Consider the following 15,687-nt stretch of genomic DNA (forward strand, 5'->3'; position numbering starts at 1 on the left):
TGGTGTTGGTGACCCCAGCCCCAGGCTACTTGAGACCTTAATTTCAATTTGTTTGTTATTACCTAGGCATATAGGAGGGATCTGATCCAGATGAGCCAAAGAACCACAAAGCCAGGGTCTTGTCTTCCTCAGGGACTTGAAATAGCTTTTGGAGGATGAGCATCAGAACAGGGCAAACAGGCAGTCAGACAGTTTCCTGGGCTCCTGTGATACGTTGCTTAGAAGCTTCTTGAGACATAAGTGATAGCTTTGTATTTAACAAATATTGACAGATTAATCTTCCATTGAGTAGTCCAATCACCTTTTGAATCTGTTGCTTTCCTACTGACTGTCATGGAGCTTCTCCTCAGGTCTCATGTCCACAGTGCCTGCATTCAAGGATAAAAAGTAGCTTTAGCTTTTCTCTTAATTCTTTGGAAGGTCTTGATTATGTTGTTGTTAAGGGTTTGGTTTTCTGTTGGGTTTTTTTTTTTTTAAGGAAAGGAATGTTGCTTATTAATAAATGAAATATCACCTTATCTATACTGATTTCTCTGTAACTCTTGTTACAGTTCCTTTCACTTAGGTGTTTTTTTTCTTTTTCTTTAATTCTGATGAGGAAACTGAAGTGAAGTCATTAAATGACTTGGTCTGATACTGATAAAAAACTGATAAGCACTTAAGGTTTCCAGTAGTTGCTCCTGGTAGCTCACTCCATGTCCTGTTCTAAGCCAGGCACTGTTTTTGACATAGAGGACTGGATTCAGCTCTGCTGGATCTTTCAGTAAAGTACATAGAATATCTACCTTTCCACAGAGTGCTTTTGCAGCTCAAGTGTCTTTTCTTTGAACATTTGATTTCCTGGAGTGTGGCATGAATTGAACAGCATGGATGAAGAATTTATTATTCTCTGGGGGAAGAAATAGTGAAATCGTGCTGCCTTTTTAGTGGAGGGATTAAATTAGGGCTGCAGTGTGCTTCCTTGTCCTGACTGATGAAGGAAACTTTCATACTAAGCTGTTTCACTCTTGATATGCAGGCTGAGCCTTTTGGAGATGAACTGGGTTCTCCTCTGGCTGAGTGTAGTCATCCTCTCATCCCCTTTCATCTAATGAAGAAGTATTTTTCTTCTTGGTATCTGCAATTTTATTTCCAGGAGCTGTGGTTAAGAGTACAGGGCTTGGCAGCCAGGGTACTCTGATTCCTTGTCCTACCCTTGCATGCACTGAAGAAGACATCTCTGCCCTTCATAGGTTCCCACTGGTGTAAATAGCAGGGGGAGTATTATCAACTTTCTTAGAGCAGCAAAAGCATAGAAAATTAACGAGTTGAACTGTTGTAACTTTTAATGGTGCTTTACATTTGTATAAGCAATCCTATTGTCTTTACTCTTGTTCATTATGTTCTCTAATAATTGCAGTAGTAATATATTGTGGTACCTATCCAACAGCTTTCAGCCAAAAAAAAAAAAACCCAAAACACCAAAGCAAGGCTCTGTGGAAGTAATGATCCTTACAGTTCTGGGATTGTGCTTTCCTCTGGTTAATAACTTTGACAATATTAACTAGACACAGACTTTCATTAAACTCAGAAGCCTTAAGAGAGCCTGTACTGCTGTTCGGAGAACAGGAAACTCCTCTGCATCACTAGTTCAATCAAGAAAGGAAACAGGAGTGCCTGGGACACTTTTATGCTGCATTGAATAGGTCTGAAGGGAGTGTGGGGGCTCTGTGCTGGGAGGATGAGTTGTGACAGCATGGCTGCTGTTCCAGCCCCTCAGTGCAACAGGGCTAGTTGGGACACAGAGGACATTCTCTAGACGCCCCTGCTCCCAGCAATAAAAATTGTACTGCTCCTGGGATGTTTGTTCTTGGGTGTGGATATAGGACAAAACAAGTGGACAGAGCTCTTACAGCTCTGGACAACTTAGCTTTACTCTGGATTACCTGCTGGTGGAATGGGATCCTGGGGATTCCTATTTTGTGCTTGGAGGAAGGATGGGAATTAAATAGCATTTGCAAAATGCTTTTAAAATGGAGCGTGGGTAAGTACTGGCATGAGAAAGCAGGAAAGTGTTGCCGTAGCTAATGTATCAGATGTTGGTGTGTGGGGCAGCACACTGTACTCTGTAATGGCTTACTGTAGCTAGGTTTTTCCCTATCTGAAACTTGCTGAAGGATGCACTGTTGCTGCATAGGTTTGGTTCGGTGTGCAGGTATCCACTTACGGATTTTATTCACTCCATCTACGAGAGATCCTTGCCAAGAAAAGCCACATCTCTGGCTATTTAATAGTTAAGGATTTGCAACCTAATCGATTACATTTCACATTACAGCCAGCTTCTTATGAGGATCTTCCTTTTCTTTCTTGTAATGAGGCTTATACCTTATTGCAGAAAACTAGAAGTTTGTTCCTCATTAGCACAAAGGTGGCTTTTTAATTAGACTGGCATTCAATGCTTTGACATGGGTGACAGATATGTGAGGTGCTGCAGTTCCCTTTCTACCTCAGCAAAAGACAGAAAAAAATCAGTGTGATTCTCACTTGTGACACTTGCAGGAGAGGAATTCTCTTTTTAAGTGTCTGTGCAGTGCTTTTTGCAATGCTCAGGTTGGGAGCAGGGCCCTAGATAATAGACTGTCAGTCAGAAAAAGGTCTGTTCTTGGTTCTGTTTTGGACTTGCTGTGAGACCTGGATTGGGTCCCATAACATCTGTCTGCCCTGCTTGTAAAATAGGGGAGCTGCCAAATTGCTAGTCAGATTGTGAAGCTTAATGGATGCGAATAGTGATGTTCTAGGTTGCTTCTTTTCCCTCCCATTGTACGCTAGTGAAGTGACTTGCATGTCAATGTCTGTGTCAGCTCACAAGTTCGAGGGACCCACCAAAAAAGCATTTTCATCCATCCCTGCGATGCCCCATGAATCTATGTTGCTATAGGGAGGGCACTTTCATTCCACAAAGCATGTCCTGTGGTGCTTGATCTGGGTACCCAGCCCCAATGGTTACCAGTTTTTCTTGCCTTTGTTGCTCTGCTGGGCTGGAGCCTTCAGCAATTTGCACAATTAATCCCTATTTATCTCCTCTTTGAAATGAGGATACTGCAAATGCACATTGAGTTCTTCTGTTTCCATATGTCTTCCATGTCCTGATCAAGACTTCTTTCTGATATGTGTAAACAGCCGGTGTTGCCTCATACTGCTGTGTGTCTGGTGTGTGGAGAAGCTGGGAAAGAGGACACTGTGGAAGAGGAGGAGAGCAAGTTTAATCTCATGCTAATGGAATGTTCCATTTGTAATGAAATAATACACCCAGGATGCCTTAAGGTGAGTACAAAGATGTGATACACGTTGGAAGCAAAAACTGGATTAGTTATCACCTTAATATAAAAGTAGTGCACAGGAATTAGAAAGTTTTCACATTTTTGTCTTTGGAAATTTAAGTGAGCAAAGAGTTGGTGTGAGAAGCAGGGTGGCAGCCGTGGTACATGCAGTCCTGACTGGCAGGCGAGGATCCTCTGATGTAACCAGCATCCCCTGTAAGCAGAGACTCTTGCTTTGGACAGCCTCTGAAATGTGTGTGCATGCAAATGTCTTGTGGGTTTTTTGTTTTGTTTTTCTTTCTTTTTTGCCTCTTGTTTAAGGAAGTGAGGAGTTTCAGTTGGGACTGGAAGCTCAAGAGGACAGAGAAATCTGCCTTGTACCTTTGGATGAGTTAGTCACAATCCCTGTGTCGGTAGCTCCTTCCTGTGTCCCACAAACGAGTAGTTTGCTGTTCGTGCTTGTCTAGGCACAGATGTGCCTTTCAGTGGCAGCTGGCTTTAAAGACGTTCTGAGCAAATGTTGCAGTAGGAAGACTGCAGCTCTGGAGAACAAACTGAGTGAGTTTCAGGCTGCAGGAGTGCTCACCCTTGGCTGACTTGAGTCCTGTGAGCAGCTATATTCTTTGCTGGTAACAAAAGTGTCATTTTGGGCATATGTTTGTGTATTAGCATTTAGAAGCCTCCTTTCTCCAGAGCTGGTTTGTTTCAGCTGATCAGCCATTTCCTGTTGCTGATTTGTTTATGGTTAAAGTGATTTGCCAAAGCAAATGTATTCTGACACACCATGCCCCAGAAAGCAGCTTTTGGCCCTTCTGGGATCTCTGGGAGGAGAGGTATGTTCCTTATGCAGGCCCAGGGTGATGCTCTCCTGGCCTTTTATTTTTCTTGCGCTGTACATAGTATTGCACCAAGCTATGTGCGTGTCATTTATTAGAGCAGAAAGTAGGTAGCTGGCAAACAAGAACTCCCTGATTCATTAAATTGGTGCTCACAGCTCCTGCCGCAGATGGGCTCTGAAAAGGAGCTTTGCTTGCTTGGCTCTGCTTAAAACAAGGCTTCGGGGGCTGATGAAGCAAGGGAGGGACCTACTCGTTTTCGGAGGTACCTCAATTTTGGCTTGTAGCTGCTGCTTTGCTATTCCAGTCCTTCCTGAAAGTGCCCTGCGCTCCCCCATCTCTTGCTTTGCAGTGTCAGTGATACTTCATGGCTGAGTCCAGAGGACGTGATTGTTGTGTAGTGGCAGTTCAAGTATGGTTTCCTCTCCCCATACCACATTTGGGACTAGTCTGCACAGGATGTGGGTCAGATCCGTGAAATCAACCAAGTGCTGCTTGTTCTTTTATGCATGTGTGGTGTTCTGAGTGCTGTTTTGGTAACTAGGAACAATGTTGCTTCGGGTGTTTCTGAAAATTAAGCAGTGGGAGATTTACAGTGTGCCTTGTGTGTCTTGTATTTTAATTTCTCAGTGCTTCTGTTGAGCTGGAATAGTAGGGTAACTCACACCTGTTTATTTACTGAGACAAAAGGGCACCAGTAGGATTTCAGAATTGTATTGGAAGGTGAGATGAGACTATGCACCAGAGAACAGCAAAAGGAAAATGGAGCCTCTTCCTTGGTTCCCTCCTTGCTCTTTATTCCTGGGTTCCATGATTTTCTGCGAGACAAAAATCCATTGCCATGTTTACATATTGCTCGAGCCCTTGACATGGGCTTAAGCCCAGAGGATGGAGCCCATTAATAATCCTTGTGGGAAGCACCTTTGAATGCAGACGTAGCCCCAGGGCAGCTGCTTCGGCTGTCCACCAAGAGAAAGTCCCTTCCTGTCCCACTCAGTAAATAGGCAGTAGTATATGTGAACTGTTGATCATCTCCAATTAAATGTCTGGCAAATGTACTTTTGGGGGAGACTGGAATAAACAGGATCAGTGAAGGGAGGAGTGTGCTTTCCCTGCTTTCCATGTGGAGTGAATTCCTTCCAAGATGCATTTCCAAAGCTTGTGGAATAGCTTGGCACATGCAGTGGCTAATTTGTACTCCAGGGCAGGTTGTTTCTGGTTTGAAGTCCATCCTCTTCCAGCTTCCTGATTTGGCTGTACATGTTAGTGGTGCGTTTTCCTCATGAAAAAACAGTGCCAGAGGATGACCTCTGTGAGGAGATTAAGGGTAGCTCAGGTGCATCTGTGCTCTGACACACGTGCAGCCTTGAGGGGCTTCTGTGGGTGCCTCTTGCTAGGGGAGCCCTGGGTACCAGACCACGTTAGGTGCTTGCGTTGGAACCATGCTAAGGACAGCCAGGATGTTCCACATACTGAGAAGTCTCATAGGAGGTTTCTGCCATGCTTCTTTCCTTGAAAATACAATACCAACACACAAATGCTCGTTTTGCTGAAGAGTTTCTTACAAAAACGATCTTGGCGAGCATTTTGCAAGTGCAGCACTGTTTCCAGAGGGAGCTAGTGAGATTTTTGGAGGAATATTGCCTTTCGTTGTTACAGAGCGTTTGAGTTGAACTGATACTGATGAATTTTTCTTGCTACATGTCAAATTGCTAGTAAGGCTGGTTAGCACATGTGAGTGAGTGCAGTACCCTGATGCTGCTTCCTTAAGGAGAAGGCGTTCATTTTCCCCAGTAGGAGCCTGTTCTTTTTCATCTTCAATGGATATAGTGATAATGATGGAAAAGGCGAATATTTAGGTGCCTTGTCAGAACAGCAGAAGTACAAAGACCTCTTCCAGTGCAGCTGCACTGCTGCCCATGAGTTCAGCCCAGGTGTGTCTTGCTGTCTATGTTGTTTCAGTCTTGGCACTGCCAGAATTCATGGCTCTCACTCAGTGATGTCAGATCGGCATCCTGGGGTCTCCATATTCCCTTACAAGAAGACTTCACAATAGCATAATCTCATGTTTAGACTTTCTGAATTGCTGACCTTGTGCTGCAGGTACGTTTCTGAAGATGCCTCACGCTGTGGCTCAGACACCCACCTGCTGTTTGTAGCAAACACTCAGAACTGGCTCCCACCCAGCCTGAAAGGCTTGGGACAGATTCAGTGGCAGGTTTGTGTGTGTCTAATTAGTTTGCTTACAGTTCCTCACATCTGTTCAGTTCCTTAAACTTCACAGAAGGGACAGAGCTGTAATGCTTTCCCTTCAGTAGCATTTGTTCTATATTCAGTGCGGGAAATAACTTGTTCCCAACTTGGGCTTGGGCCAGGAATTGTTCCCCTGAGGCAGAGATGTATACAACTACTCCTGGAGTATCTTACACCTACCATGGGAAAGAAGGTTCAAAGGCACACAGTTGTGATAAAACCAGTATTTAAATTCTGCCCACTTCATTTACTCATTTATTAACTCCAGAAGACTTGCTGAGAGAGACTGACGTGTCATCACTCTCTCTAGATGGTGAAACTAGAATGGCTGCAGACTGGCTCAGGGACTTGAGGAAGCGGTTCCCGTAAAACCAGGGCTTGATCCCACACAGCTAGTGCGTTTTAGCTGAGCTGGGAGGAGAGGAGGAAATGTTTCAGAAACGTGAAAAATCTGCAGATCTTTGCCTCTGCCTGTTTCAGCAGCAGTCTCCTGCTACTGTGCTGCTGATGCCAGTGCCTAGCTATTTGTCTTGACAGTAGCATGTTTTCGTTATCTATAATAGTAATAAATTAATCTTTCTTTTTTTTTTCCCCCGAGGCTTATTTCTGAATATATAACTAAACCCTTAAATGTGAATGTGCCATCAGTGAGCTTATGTGTTTGTGTGGAGGGTGTTTTTACCTTAGCTCTACTTTTCATCCTCAGTTTCATTCACAGAAATGCCTTTTCAGAAACACCTATCTCTTGTTTGGAAAGTAATGTGGGCTCCTATGCAGAAATTCAGAAGTCGGCAGCTTTTCAAGTGCATAGGGCAGGACTGTGTTTTATTGTAGTGTAACAACACTGAGTGTGTGTCTTCTCTTTCAAAAAGCAAAATGTCACAGTCTCTCAGAGTTAGTGAAGTAGTAAGCATTTCTCTTCCTTACACTAGCTGGGTAACTGTGGGTGTGAGAAACCTTAAAAATGCCTTCATGTGTCCAGTCTTCTGAATAAAAGTGCCTGTTCTCTAGCTGACTTGGCAACCATCATTTTTATTGGCACATGGGTTGAGTGCTGGAGGCATGGGACTGCTAGTTCTGATCCATAAAGAAAAATATTTTAAGGAACACTTGATTACAGTGCAGGGTGCTTTGCTTCTAAAAATGCTGAACAGTATTAAAGTATGTGAGAATGTCTGTATGGGAAAAATCCCTTCCTATTAAAAGATCAGACTGTGCCTCACTCCAGGGTGGACAGGGATGGGACGGGACTGAGCTTTTCAAATAAGTGGTGTTGAGAGGACATTTGGAGATGGCGTGATTACCGTCCTGGGTTTTGGGGGTTTTAGTTTGGGTTGTTGGGGTGTTTTTTGTTGTTTTGTTTTTTTGCAAGAGCAGAATGTGCCGTGTTAATTGGGATTGTCATTGACCGTCATAAAAAGCCCAGATCTTAGCCGTTTGTCAAATACCAATTTGGCCAGCATGCTTTCCTCCTCTCTTGACATCGTCAGAAGGGTAATTGTGCAGGACCCAGAGCTTGCTCAGCACCAGCAGGATGGTGCAGCACCTGCGGTGATCTGGATTTCTTTTCTGCAGCTGTTGGGAGGGCAGCTGTTGATCAGAGAATATTATGAGCTGTACAAAATGCCTCTAAATGATCTACCTGTAGACTTTTGCAGCTTTTTGCAGCACGATTGCGAATTGAGTTGTGCCTCTCTTTCACCAGGTGAAGGAATCGGATGGTGTGGTTAACGATGAGCTGCCGAACTGCTGGGAGTGTCCAAAGTGCAACCATGCAGGGAAAACTGGAAAAGTGAGTTTAATGGGAATAAGTGGTGCTGGAATGAGGTACAAAATCTCAAGCATTCCCTCTGGCTTGTAGATGCAATTTTGCCCAATACCAGCTTTTAATTTTGTGCTTAGTTCTGTTGAGTTGAAGGGAATAAGCTGGTGGCTTTCTATTCTTTAATAATTCTTGTATTCTTGTTCCATGTATCAACACTTCACCCAAAACCTGGGGAATATTTAGGTTAGTTCTGTGCACTGCTGCATGTTAATTTCTAAGATGAAAATACTTTTTAAAAAGAAAAAAACAAAATCCAGAAGCAATTATGCAAAACCTGAAGTGTCTGTTGGAATCAGTGAAACATTATTTCTTTGCAAACTGAGACAGACACTGCAAGTGTGTAGTTACAAAAGTAACTTTATGAAGGTTGAAACTACTCTAACTCCTTCTAATGATTTTGTGTGTTACAAAGTGATCCAACCCACCAGTGTCGGAGGCAACTTGGATGCAGAGCTGAGAAAGGCGTAAGATATAAAGTTTGTTTGTGTTTTGTGTCTCTTTGGCGTACAAGCAAAAGCGCGGACCAGGATTCAAATACGCATCAAATCTCCCAGGCTCATTGCTGAAGGAACAGAAAATGAACAGAGACAATAAGGAAGTAACAGATGCTGCAAAACGGAAAGGGGATTGTGAAGAAACTCCCAGGCGGAAATCAGAGGAACATTCCAAAAAGACTCAAGTTGACTCAATACTGAGGAGAAAATCAGACGAAGTGCATCTGTGGAGGAAAAGGAAATTTGAGAAACCCCAGGAACCCACTATGAGAAAGCGGGTATGACAAAACACTTTTTCATGTACTTACACAGATGCGCGTGGGCTGGCTGGGGCTGATGTCTCTTGCCTTCTGGCTTATAGCTCATCTTCAAATCCCAGATTGTTACAAAAGAAACTGCGATGTTTTACCTTCCTTTCTGAAAACTGCTACTCTAACAGGACAGTAGTTTGAACAGCGACTCTCGGGTTGACGTTCAGAGGCCAAAAACACTGGGCTATGGCTGTTGTTTTATTCAAAATGCTAGAACACCCACTTTAACTGAAAAGCCTTTACAAGATGCTTGGAGTAGGAACAAGGTGAAAATCAATTTTTAATGGAAACTTTTTCATCTGTATCCACTTGGTGGCGCATGGCAGCTTGTTTTGTGGCTGATTCAGGGATGTACAATACTCATAACCCATCAGAGGACCTTTAGAAATGACACTTTCTGTAGCCTGCAGAGAGGAGGAGCCGCTCACAACAGCGATGTAGACAGCTTTTCCCTGAATTTAACAGTCAGAGCTCTTGGGCCAGGCAGGGACATTCTGAATTGTCTTGTGGATTGTGAAATATGGTACTTAGAAATGTACTGGTTTGCAGAGGTAGAAATGAGGACCTAGACTTATATGTGTCTCACAAGTAAATGGCTGATGGCTTTAAAATCGGAATCAGCGGCTGGTTTTGTATTGCATGCATAGTTCATGAGGAGTTGCAGTCAGTCTGCCCCATGAGGCTTGACAGCGGGAACGCTACAGTACAGTAAATGTAGGCATTGGGGTTGCTTTGGTGGAATGAGAGCGCAAAATTCATTATACCAGTTTATGCATACCTGCTTTCTGGCCATGCTTCCTTTTCCCATCCCTATGGACTCACTGCAATGTTTATGGATGGCTTGAACTGCTCCGTGAAAGCCCCCCAGTGCGTGAGGAAGGCACTGTGGATCACCAAACCTTCATTGGACAGCACAACAAATGTCATGTTTTGGGGTTTTTACTTTTCTTTCTTCCAACAGCTAAAACTTGGAAGAGAAGAGAAACTCTTCAGGAAGAAGGTACTTTGCCTTTTTAATAGATGTGTTCTCAATCCCTTTTAATCCCCTCTCTTCATGTGAGCTGAATGGTGAGCCAGTTTCTCTATCAGTCATATCCTTATGTCACTGCAGGCATTTTTATTATCACATTTACATCTTGAAATTACGGACTATCTCGCTCATGGAAACCTTTACACTCCAGGATAGTTTAGCTGCAGTGTCTGGTTTTATATTTTCTGTTCTGCTGTCCCATATTAAAATACAGCAGCAAGCTGTGTTTTGATGACCCAAGGAATGAAATTCTGTTTCTATACTGATGTTTCACTCTTCCTGTGTGGTTGAATCTTGCCTCTGCCACACAGCCCCTCAGCAGTCTGTATCACAGCACATCCCTGGAGTCCCCCGCTGACACCCCAGGGAGCCAGGGGTGACCTGGCACGCAAGTACTGATTACCTCTCACAATCTGGCACGATAACAGAAGTCAAATACCTTTAAACTAAGCACTCGTCAGTACCCTGTGTGAAGGATGCTGCAAGCTGACAGTAGTCTGATGTTATAATTTTTTTATTCTAACCTGTCATTAACTTACTGTGATCTCTCCCTTTGTAATACGTTAACTTGAAGACAGGGTGATCAGCTTTCTCTGCTGTGCGCCGCGGTCTGAAGCACAGGAGCACATCCACTGACTTGATCCAAGTAGTTTATTGCGAAAGCATAGACTTTCTTATATAACAAGTGTGTTCACAGCAGTTCACCTTTTCTTGCCAGTCCAGATCTCTTCTTGTTAGAGCTATTTCATTTTAACAGTTGGTGGCTTCTTTCTTGCTTGTAATGATCAGATTAGACTTGAAGTCTTCCCTGGTCTTAGTTTGTACGCCTCTTACGCTTCTATCTGGTGTGCATCAAAGAGAGATTTGATTAATGCAAGCAAGTGAAGTGCAGTTTGCTGTTATGAACAGTGACCGGGGCAGGGAAGAAGGTGCCAGCTAACCGCTGTCAGCCTACGTTGTGTTGGAGATCGTGTCAGCGTGAGGTCTTGCCAGGCTAGCGGTGTGTCAGACCTGTCAGTCAGATTCCCCCTTCTGCATGCACTGGAGGTGAGGGAAGCTTGAGAAGATGAGCAGTCTAAGATGTGAAGGAGCAGCTAAAGCGTAGTTAAATGAGGCTGCGAGTATCCAGCAATAAGGGCCACAACAGCACAGCCACAGTGCGAGTCGGTGATTGCGATTCAGGAGGTTTCAAAAATTGACCTTTTGGCCATTGGGCATGAACACGTCAGCCAGTGTTTAAAGTGGGTGCCCAGTGAATGTGTCCCAAGCCTGGTTTCTTCTGGCCTGCTGGGGAAAAAGCTGTCTATAATATGCTGCTAATGTTCTGTATATAAATTGTTCACTGTGTAATGAGTAAGGCCCTTAAATCTGTAGGATTATGCATGGTGAATAAATACATTTATCACTCTCTTGGAGTCCAGAGAGCCAATAGCTGGACTCCTTATCTACGATGGCGCATGAACTTGATACCTTTGGCCAGTGAATGTACCCTTGTGCTCGGATGGGTGGGGCCCAGCGCTGGCAGGCAGCCTGACCCCCCCCGGGGAAGGCTGCCTGTGTGGAGCATCAGCATGTGAAGTATTGCTGAATACTTGCTGAGTTCTTGCTCAAATAGTCAGCCCTTGTCTTTTCCTTTTCAGCGGCGATCATGGAAGGCTCCAGATGACCGAACTGCCATGATCAAACCCCTGCGGCGCCTCAAGCAGGAGCCAGAGGATGACCTGCCAGAAGCACCTCCCAGGTCCAAGGATAGTGACCAGTCACGGTCCAGCTCGCCCACTGCAGGTCCCAGCACAGAGGGTGCCGAGCCCAGGGACAAGAAGAAGTTCAAGATGAGGAGGAAAAGGCGGCTTCCCAATAAGGAACTGAGCAAGGAGCTCAGCAAGGAGCTCAACCAGGAGATCCAAAAAACCGAGAACAGCCTTGCCAATGAGAATCACCAACCCATCAAATCTGAACCTGAGAGCGAGAATGAGGAACCTAAGCGTGCTTTGAACAACAGCGAGAGACTCCATAGGTTCAGCAAAGGGTTAAATGGGACTCCCCGAGAGCTGAGGCACCAGCTCATCCCCAGCCTGCGAAGCACACCTCGGGGAATAACCCGGCCACCGCCTTCGCTCTCTCCTCCCAAATGCATTCAGATGGAACGGCACGTTATCCGGCCGCCTCCCATCAGCCCCCCTCCGGACTCGCTCCCCCTGGATGACGGGGCAGCCCACGTGATGCAGCGGGAAGTCTGGATGGCTGTCTTTAGCTACCTCAGTCATAGGGACTTGTGCATCTGTATGAGAGTTTGCAAGACCTGGAACAGATGGTAAGGAGGGTGGGAAACGGAGCTAGGTCTAATGTGTAGTGGGATGGACTCAAGGGAATTGGGTGACAGAGGCACTAATGCCTCCTAGAAGAGGTGTGCAGGTCGTCACTGAAGCTCTGTTGAGGCCAAGGAGAAGGGGTGACCAGCAGTGTCTAGAGAAGTAGCATGTCTTCTGGTGTGTTCCCATCAGAAATGCTGGGAACTGCTGTTTCTGAGAAGTGTGCCTATGTGTGTCAGCGTCGGCGTCAGCCTGCCGGGGCTGTAACGCCCCAGAGCAGCCTGTTGTGTAGTGAGACACCACAATGTCCTTGCCTGCTGGAACAGCCAGTCTAGGTCATGCTAAGTCTTGGTGTCATTCTGCCCTCAGGACTTGCTGACTGCTAATGCTGTTGTTTGTTCAGTTCAGCTATCAAATATCTATTGAGATATAGTGAAGATCTCCCAGTGCCCTCAGTGTTCTCCTCAGAAGGTCCGTTCTGATTGTTTCCCTGTAGAGGGTATGTGGAAAGTGATCCCGTTTGCTGTGTTCTGTACCGGCAGAGCTGATGGAGGAATCCTTTGTTATCGTATTCACTTGCAGTGTGTCTGTGTGGTGCCCGGGGTACCAGAGTGTGAACATTGACACAGTTGATGACTGTATGGCAGCAGGAAGCATTAGCGGACAGATTTATATGTTTCACTGAACCTGCAGTGAAGTCTCTTGTTGGCTGTCATCTCGGGTTCAGCTGTAATGTGCACACAGATGGGCAGGTTGTAACAGAGACTCCTTTCTAGCACAGTCTAGTAACAAACTGGGTAAATGACAGGAAGGTTGAGAGGTTGATAATTCGCTGCAAGAAGATGTGTGCGGAGTGCCTCCTCCGTGGGCTTCTTGGTGTCACAGAAAGCTGGTAAATGCCTTTCCACGTAAGTGCAGCATTTTCTAATGGAAAAAATGACAAAATGCAGAATCTTGCACACTTGTTAGGACTTTTTGCTCATTGGCCTTGAAGAACCACAAAGAGAGTGTAAAAACACATAAGCCACGTAGACAGGAATAACACAAAAGCACAGAGCAGGGGAGGGGGGATCTGTTTTACAAAATTCACTGGTTTTAAGTAAGGAAAGCACAGGGGAAATCAGGACAGTAATATTTAAAACCCATCTTTATATTTTAAAAGGTAAGCAAGAAGGTGTGGCTTGTCTTCAGGCTAGAAAATGGATTTTAGTAAGTGCTGTGATGACTTAAAATGGAATCAGAAGTTGTTGACACTTGTAATTCTGTGGAAATAATTCCATGCTTTATTGCATGACATATTTGATGGAGAAACTTCAAACCTACATAACCTTTTGTGGTGGTGTGCTTATCTTGACATCACTCAGCCTTATTTGTGCTATTTTCAGTTAAATGCTGTAGTAGTTTTCCCTACTGTTTAATGACACCTTTTAAAGACTTGCAGAAATCAAAACAAGCACCAAATTAAGTGCTGTTGGCTTTTTTTTCTTTTTGGGTAGGTGCTGTGACAAAAGATTATGGACCAAAATAGATTTAAACCATTGTAAATCCATCACTCCACTTATGCTCAGTGGCATTATTAGGAGACAGCCTGTAACCCTTGATCTTAGCTGGACAAATATATCTAAAAAGCAGCTGAGTTGGCTTATCAACAGACTCCCAGGTAAGTGAGGTTTTTTGACCACTTCACTGAATTTAGCAAACCAGTTTGTATCTAATCTGCAATCTCCGAGGAACGTCTACAGGGATCTGGGTATCATCCTAGGAGAGGAGCAGACATGTAGGAGTGGAGCATCGGCGGGTTAAAATGGGCCCAAAATTGGCTATGTTGTGACTACTTGACATGCTAGGTAAACTAATTTGAGGCAGGTGTCAATAGGTAGTGTTGCTGTGGAAAGTGCCTGTGCTGACATGATTAGTAGAGGGGGTGGTGGGGATCTGCTCTCACCCACAGTAATGAAGTTCCAGATAGTGGGAGAGGTGGGGAGCTGGGCAGGAGGAGGCTCACGGGGTCCCTGCTTGCCCTGGAACGCTGGGATTGTTCACCAGGGCAGCACTGGGCTTCACCCAACCTGTGCGTGGTAGCAGAGATCACCGCGGATGTCTGTCTGGGTAGGCCACGTGCTCCAACTTCTTCTGTATCTACAGGTCTTCGAGACCTGCTGTTGTCAGGGTGCTCGTGGATAGCAGTGTCGGCACTTTGTAGTTCCAGTTGTCCTTTACTCCGAACGCTGGACGTGCAGTGGGCAGAAGGCCTGAAAGACGCACAAATGAGAGACCTCTTGTCGCCACCCACAGATAACCGGCCAGGTAACAGGCGGGAGGAGCACGTGGGAGACCTGTCCCAGCCGTTCTGTGGCATGTTCTGCTGCTAGTCCCCCTTGGAGGAAACGGGCAGAAACCCCTGCAGCTAGCACCGGCGGGGTTCTGGGCTTTGCTGACGCGCGAGGTGTTTCAAAGTAGTGACTTGCAACACCTCCTCGCTGGAAGCCGCTGGGTAACGAGTGATGTTCTCTGGCTGCTGAACAGTCATCTGAGCCACTGTGCTGGTTTTCTGTCTGACTTTCTTCTCTTCAGGCTGCAACGGGTGTACTTTAGAGAGTATGGAAACACTTTCTTCCAGTTCAGGGAAGGAGCAGTTCTGTGGGTCATGCCACATTCGCCCGGATATCAGCTCAGGTGAAATTTTGAGCAAATCAGATCTGCTTTCTGGCATGCACTGCACAGCCTACTGCTTATTCCCGACTTGTAATTCCGCTGGGCCCCTGCAGTTACTTTCATCCCTTTTGTTTTGAAATCGGGAGGTGGCTTTGTCCACGTGCCTGTTCCAAAAATAGACAAGTGTTCCTGCTGATGTCCCCTCCAAAGCTCCAGACAGGCAAAAGCGTCTGCAGTTGACACAGGGCAGCAGTGTTGTGTGTCACAGTGCATTTCATATAGATCTGCAGATGTTTGCAGTTCAGGGGGAGACTTTTGGGAGTGACCGGTTGCCTCTGCTTTCCAGGTCAGATCGACAACCGGAGTAAACTACGGAACATAGTTGAGCTGCGTTTGGCTGGCCTGGATATTACAGATGCTTCTTTGCGGCTGATCATAAGGCACATGCCTCTGCTCTCCAAACTCAATCTTAGTTACTGTAATCACGTGACAGATCAGTCTATTAACCTGCTGACCGCGGTCGGAACCACCACGCGGGATTCATTAACAGAAATTAATTTATCAGGTAAGCAATGCAAGGGGGGTGGGGGGGATTGCCCATTGGCATTAGACTTGTGTGAAATGCTGGTCAGTGGCAGTGGTTTTACCCAGCTCTTCCCCTGCCCCTGGTGT

The 15,687-nt window shown here is 45.4% G+C and overlaps 1 protein-coding gene across 12 annotated transcripts in view; it reads left to right on the top strand.

The window, feature by feature from the left end:
* KDM2B (lysine demethylase 2B) overlaps positions 1 to 15,687 on the top strand; it is a 130,463-nt gene that overhangs the window by 113,115 nt on the left and 1,661 nt on the right. For 7 of the 12 annotated variants that reach the window (XM_075516484.1, XM_075516485.1, XM_075516482.1 and 4 more), the window contains 9 exons: positions 3,160 to 3,303; positions 8,094 to 8,180; positions 8,716 to 8,985; positions 9,980 to 10,018; positions 11,689 to 12,362; positions 13,857 to 14,020; positions 14,506 to 14,667; positions 14,935 to 15,036; positions 15,362 to 15,580. In XM_075516484.1, coding sequence (XP_075372599.1) covers positions 3,160 to 3,303; positions 8,094 to 8,180; positions 8,716 to 8,985; positions 9,980 to 10,018; positions 11,689 to 12,362; positions 13,857 to 14,020; positions 14,506 to 14,667; positions 14,935 to 15,036; positions 15,362 to 15,580 — 1,861 coding nt within the window. The remainder of the gene's footprint in view (positions 1 to 3,159; positions 3,304 to 8,093; positions 8,181 to 8,715; positions 8,986 to 9,979; positions 10,019 to 11,688; positions 12,363 to 13,856; positions 14,021 to 14,505; positions 14,668 to 14,934; positions 15,037 to 15,361; positions 15,581 to 15,687) is intronic. The other 5 variants (XM_075516483.1, XM_075516487.1, XM_075516488.1 and 2 more) reach the window with 5 other exon arrangements.

This window comes from Mycteria americana, chromosome 13 (assembly GCF_035582795.1).
Source record: "Mycteria americana isolate JAX WOST 10 ecotype Jacksonville Zoo and Gardens chromosome 13, USCA_MyAme_1.0, whole genome shotgun sequence".
NCBI classification, from domain to species: Eukaryota; Metazoa; Chordata; class Aves; order Ciconiiformes; family Ciconiidae; genus Mycteria; species Mycteria americana.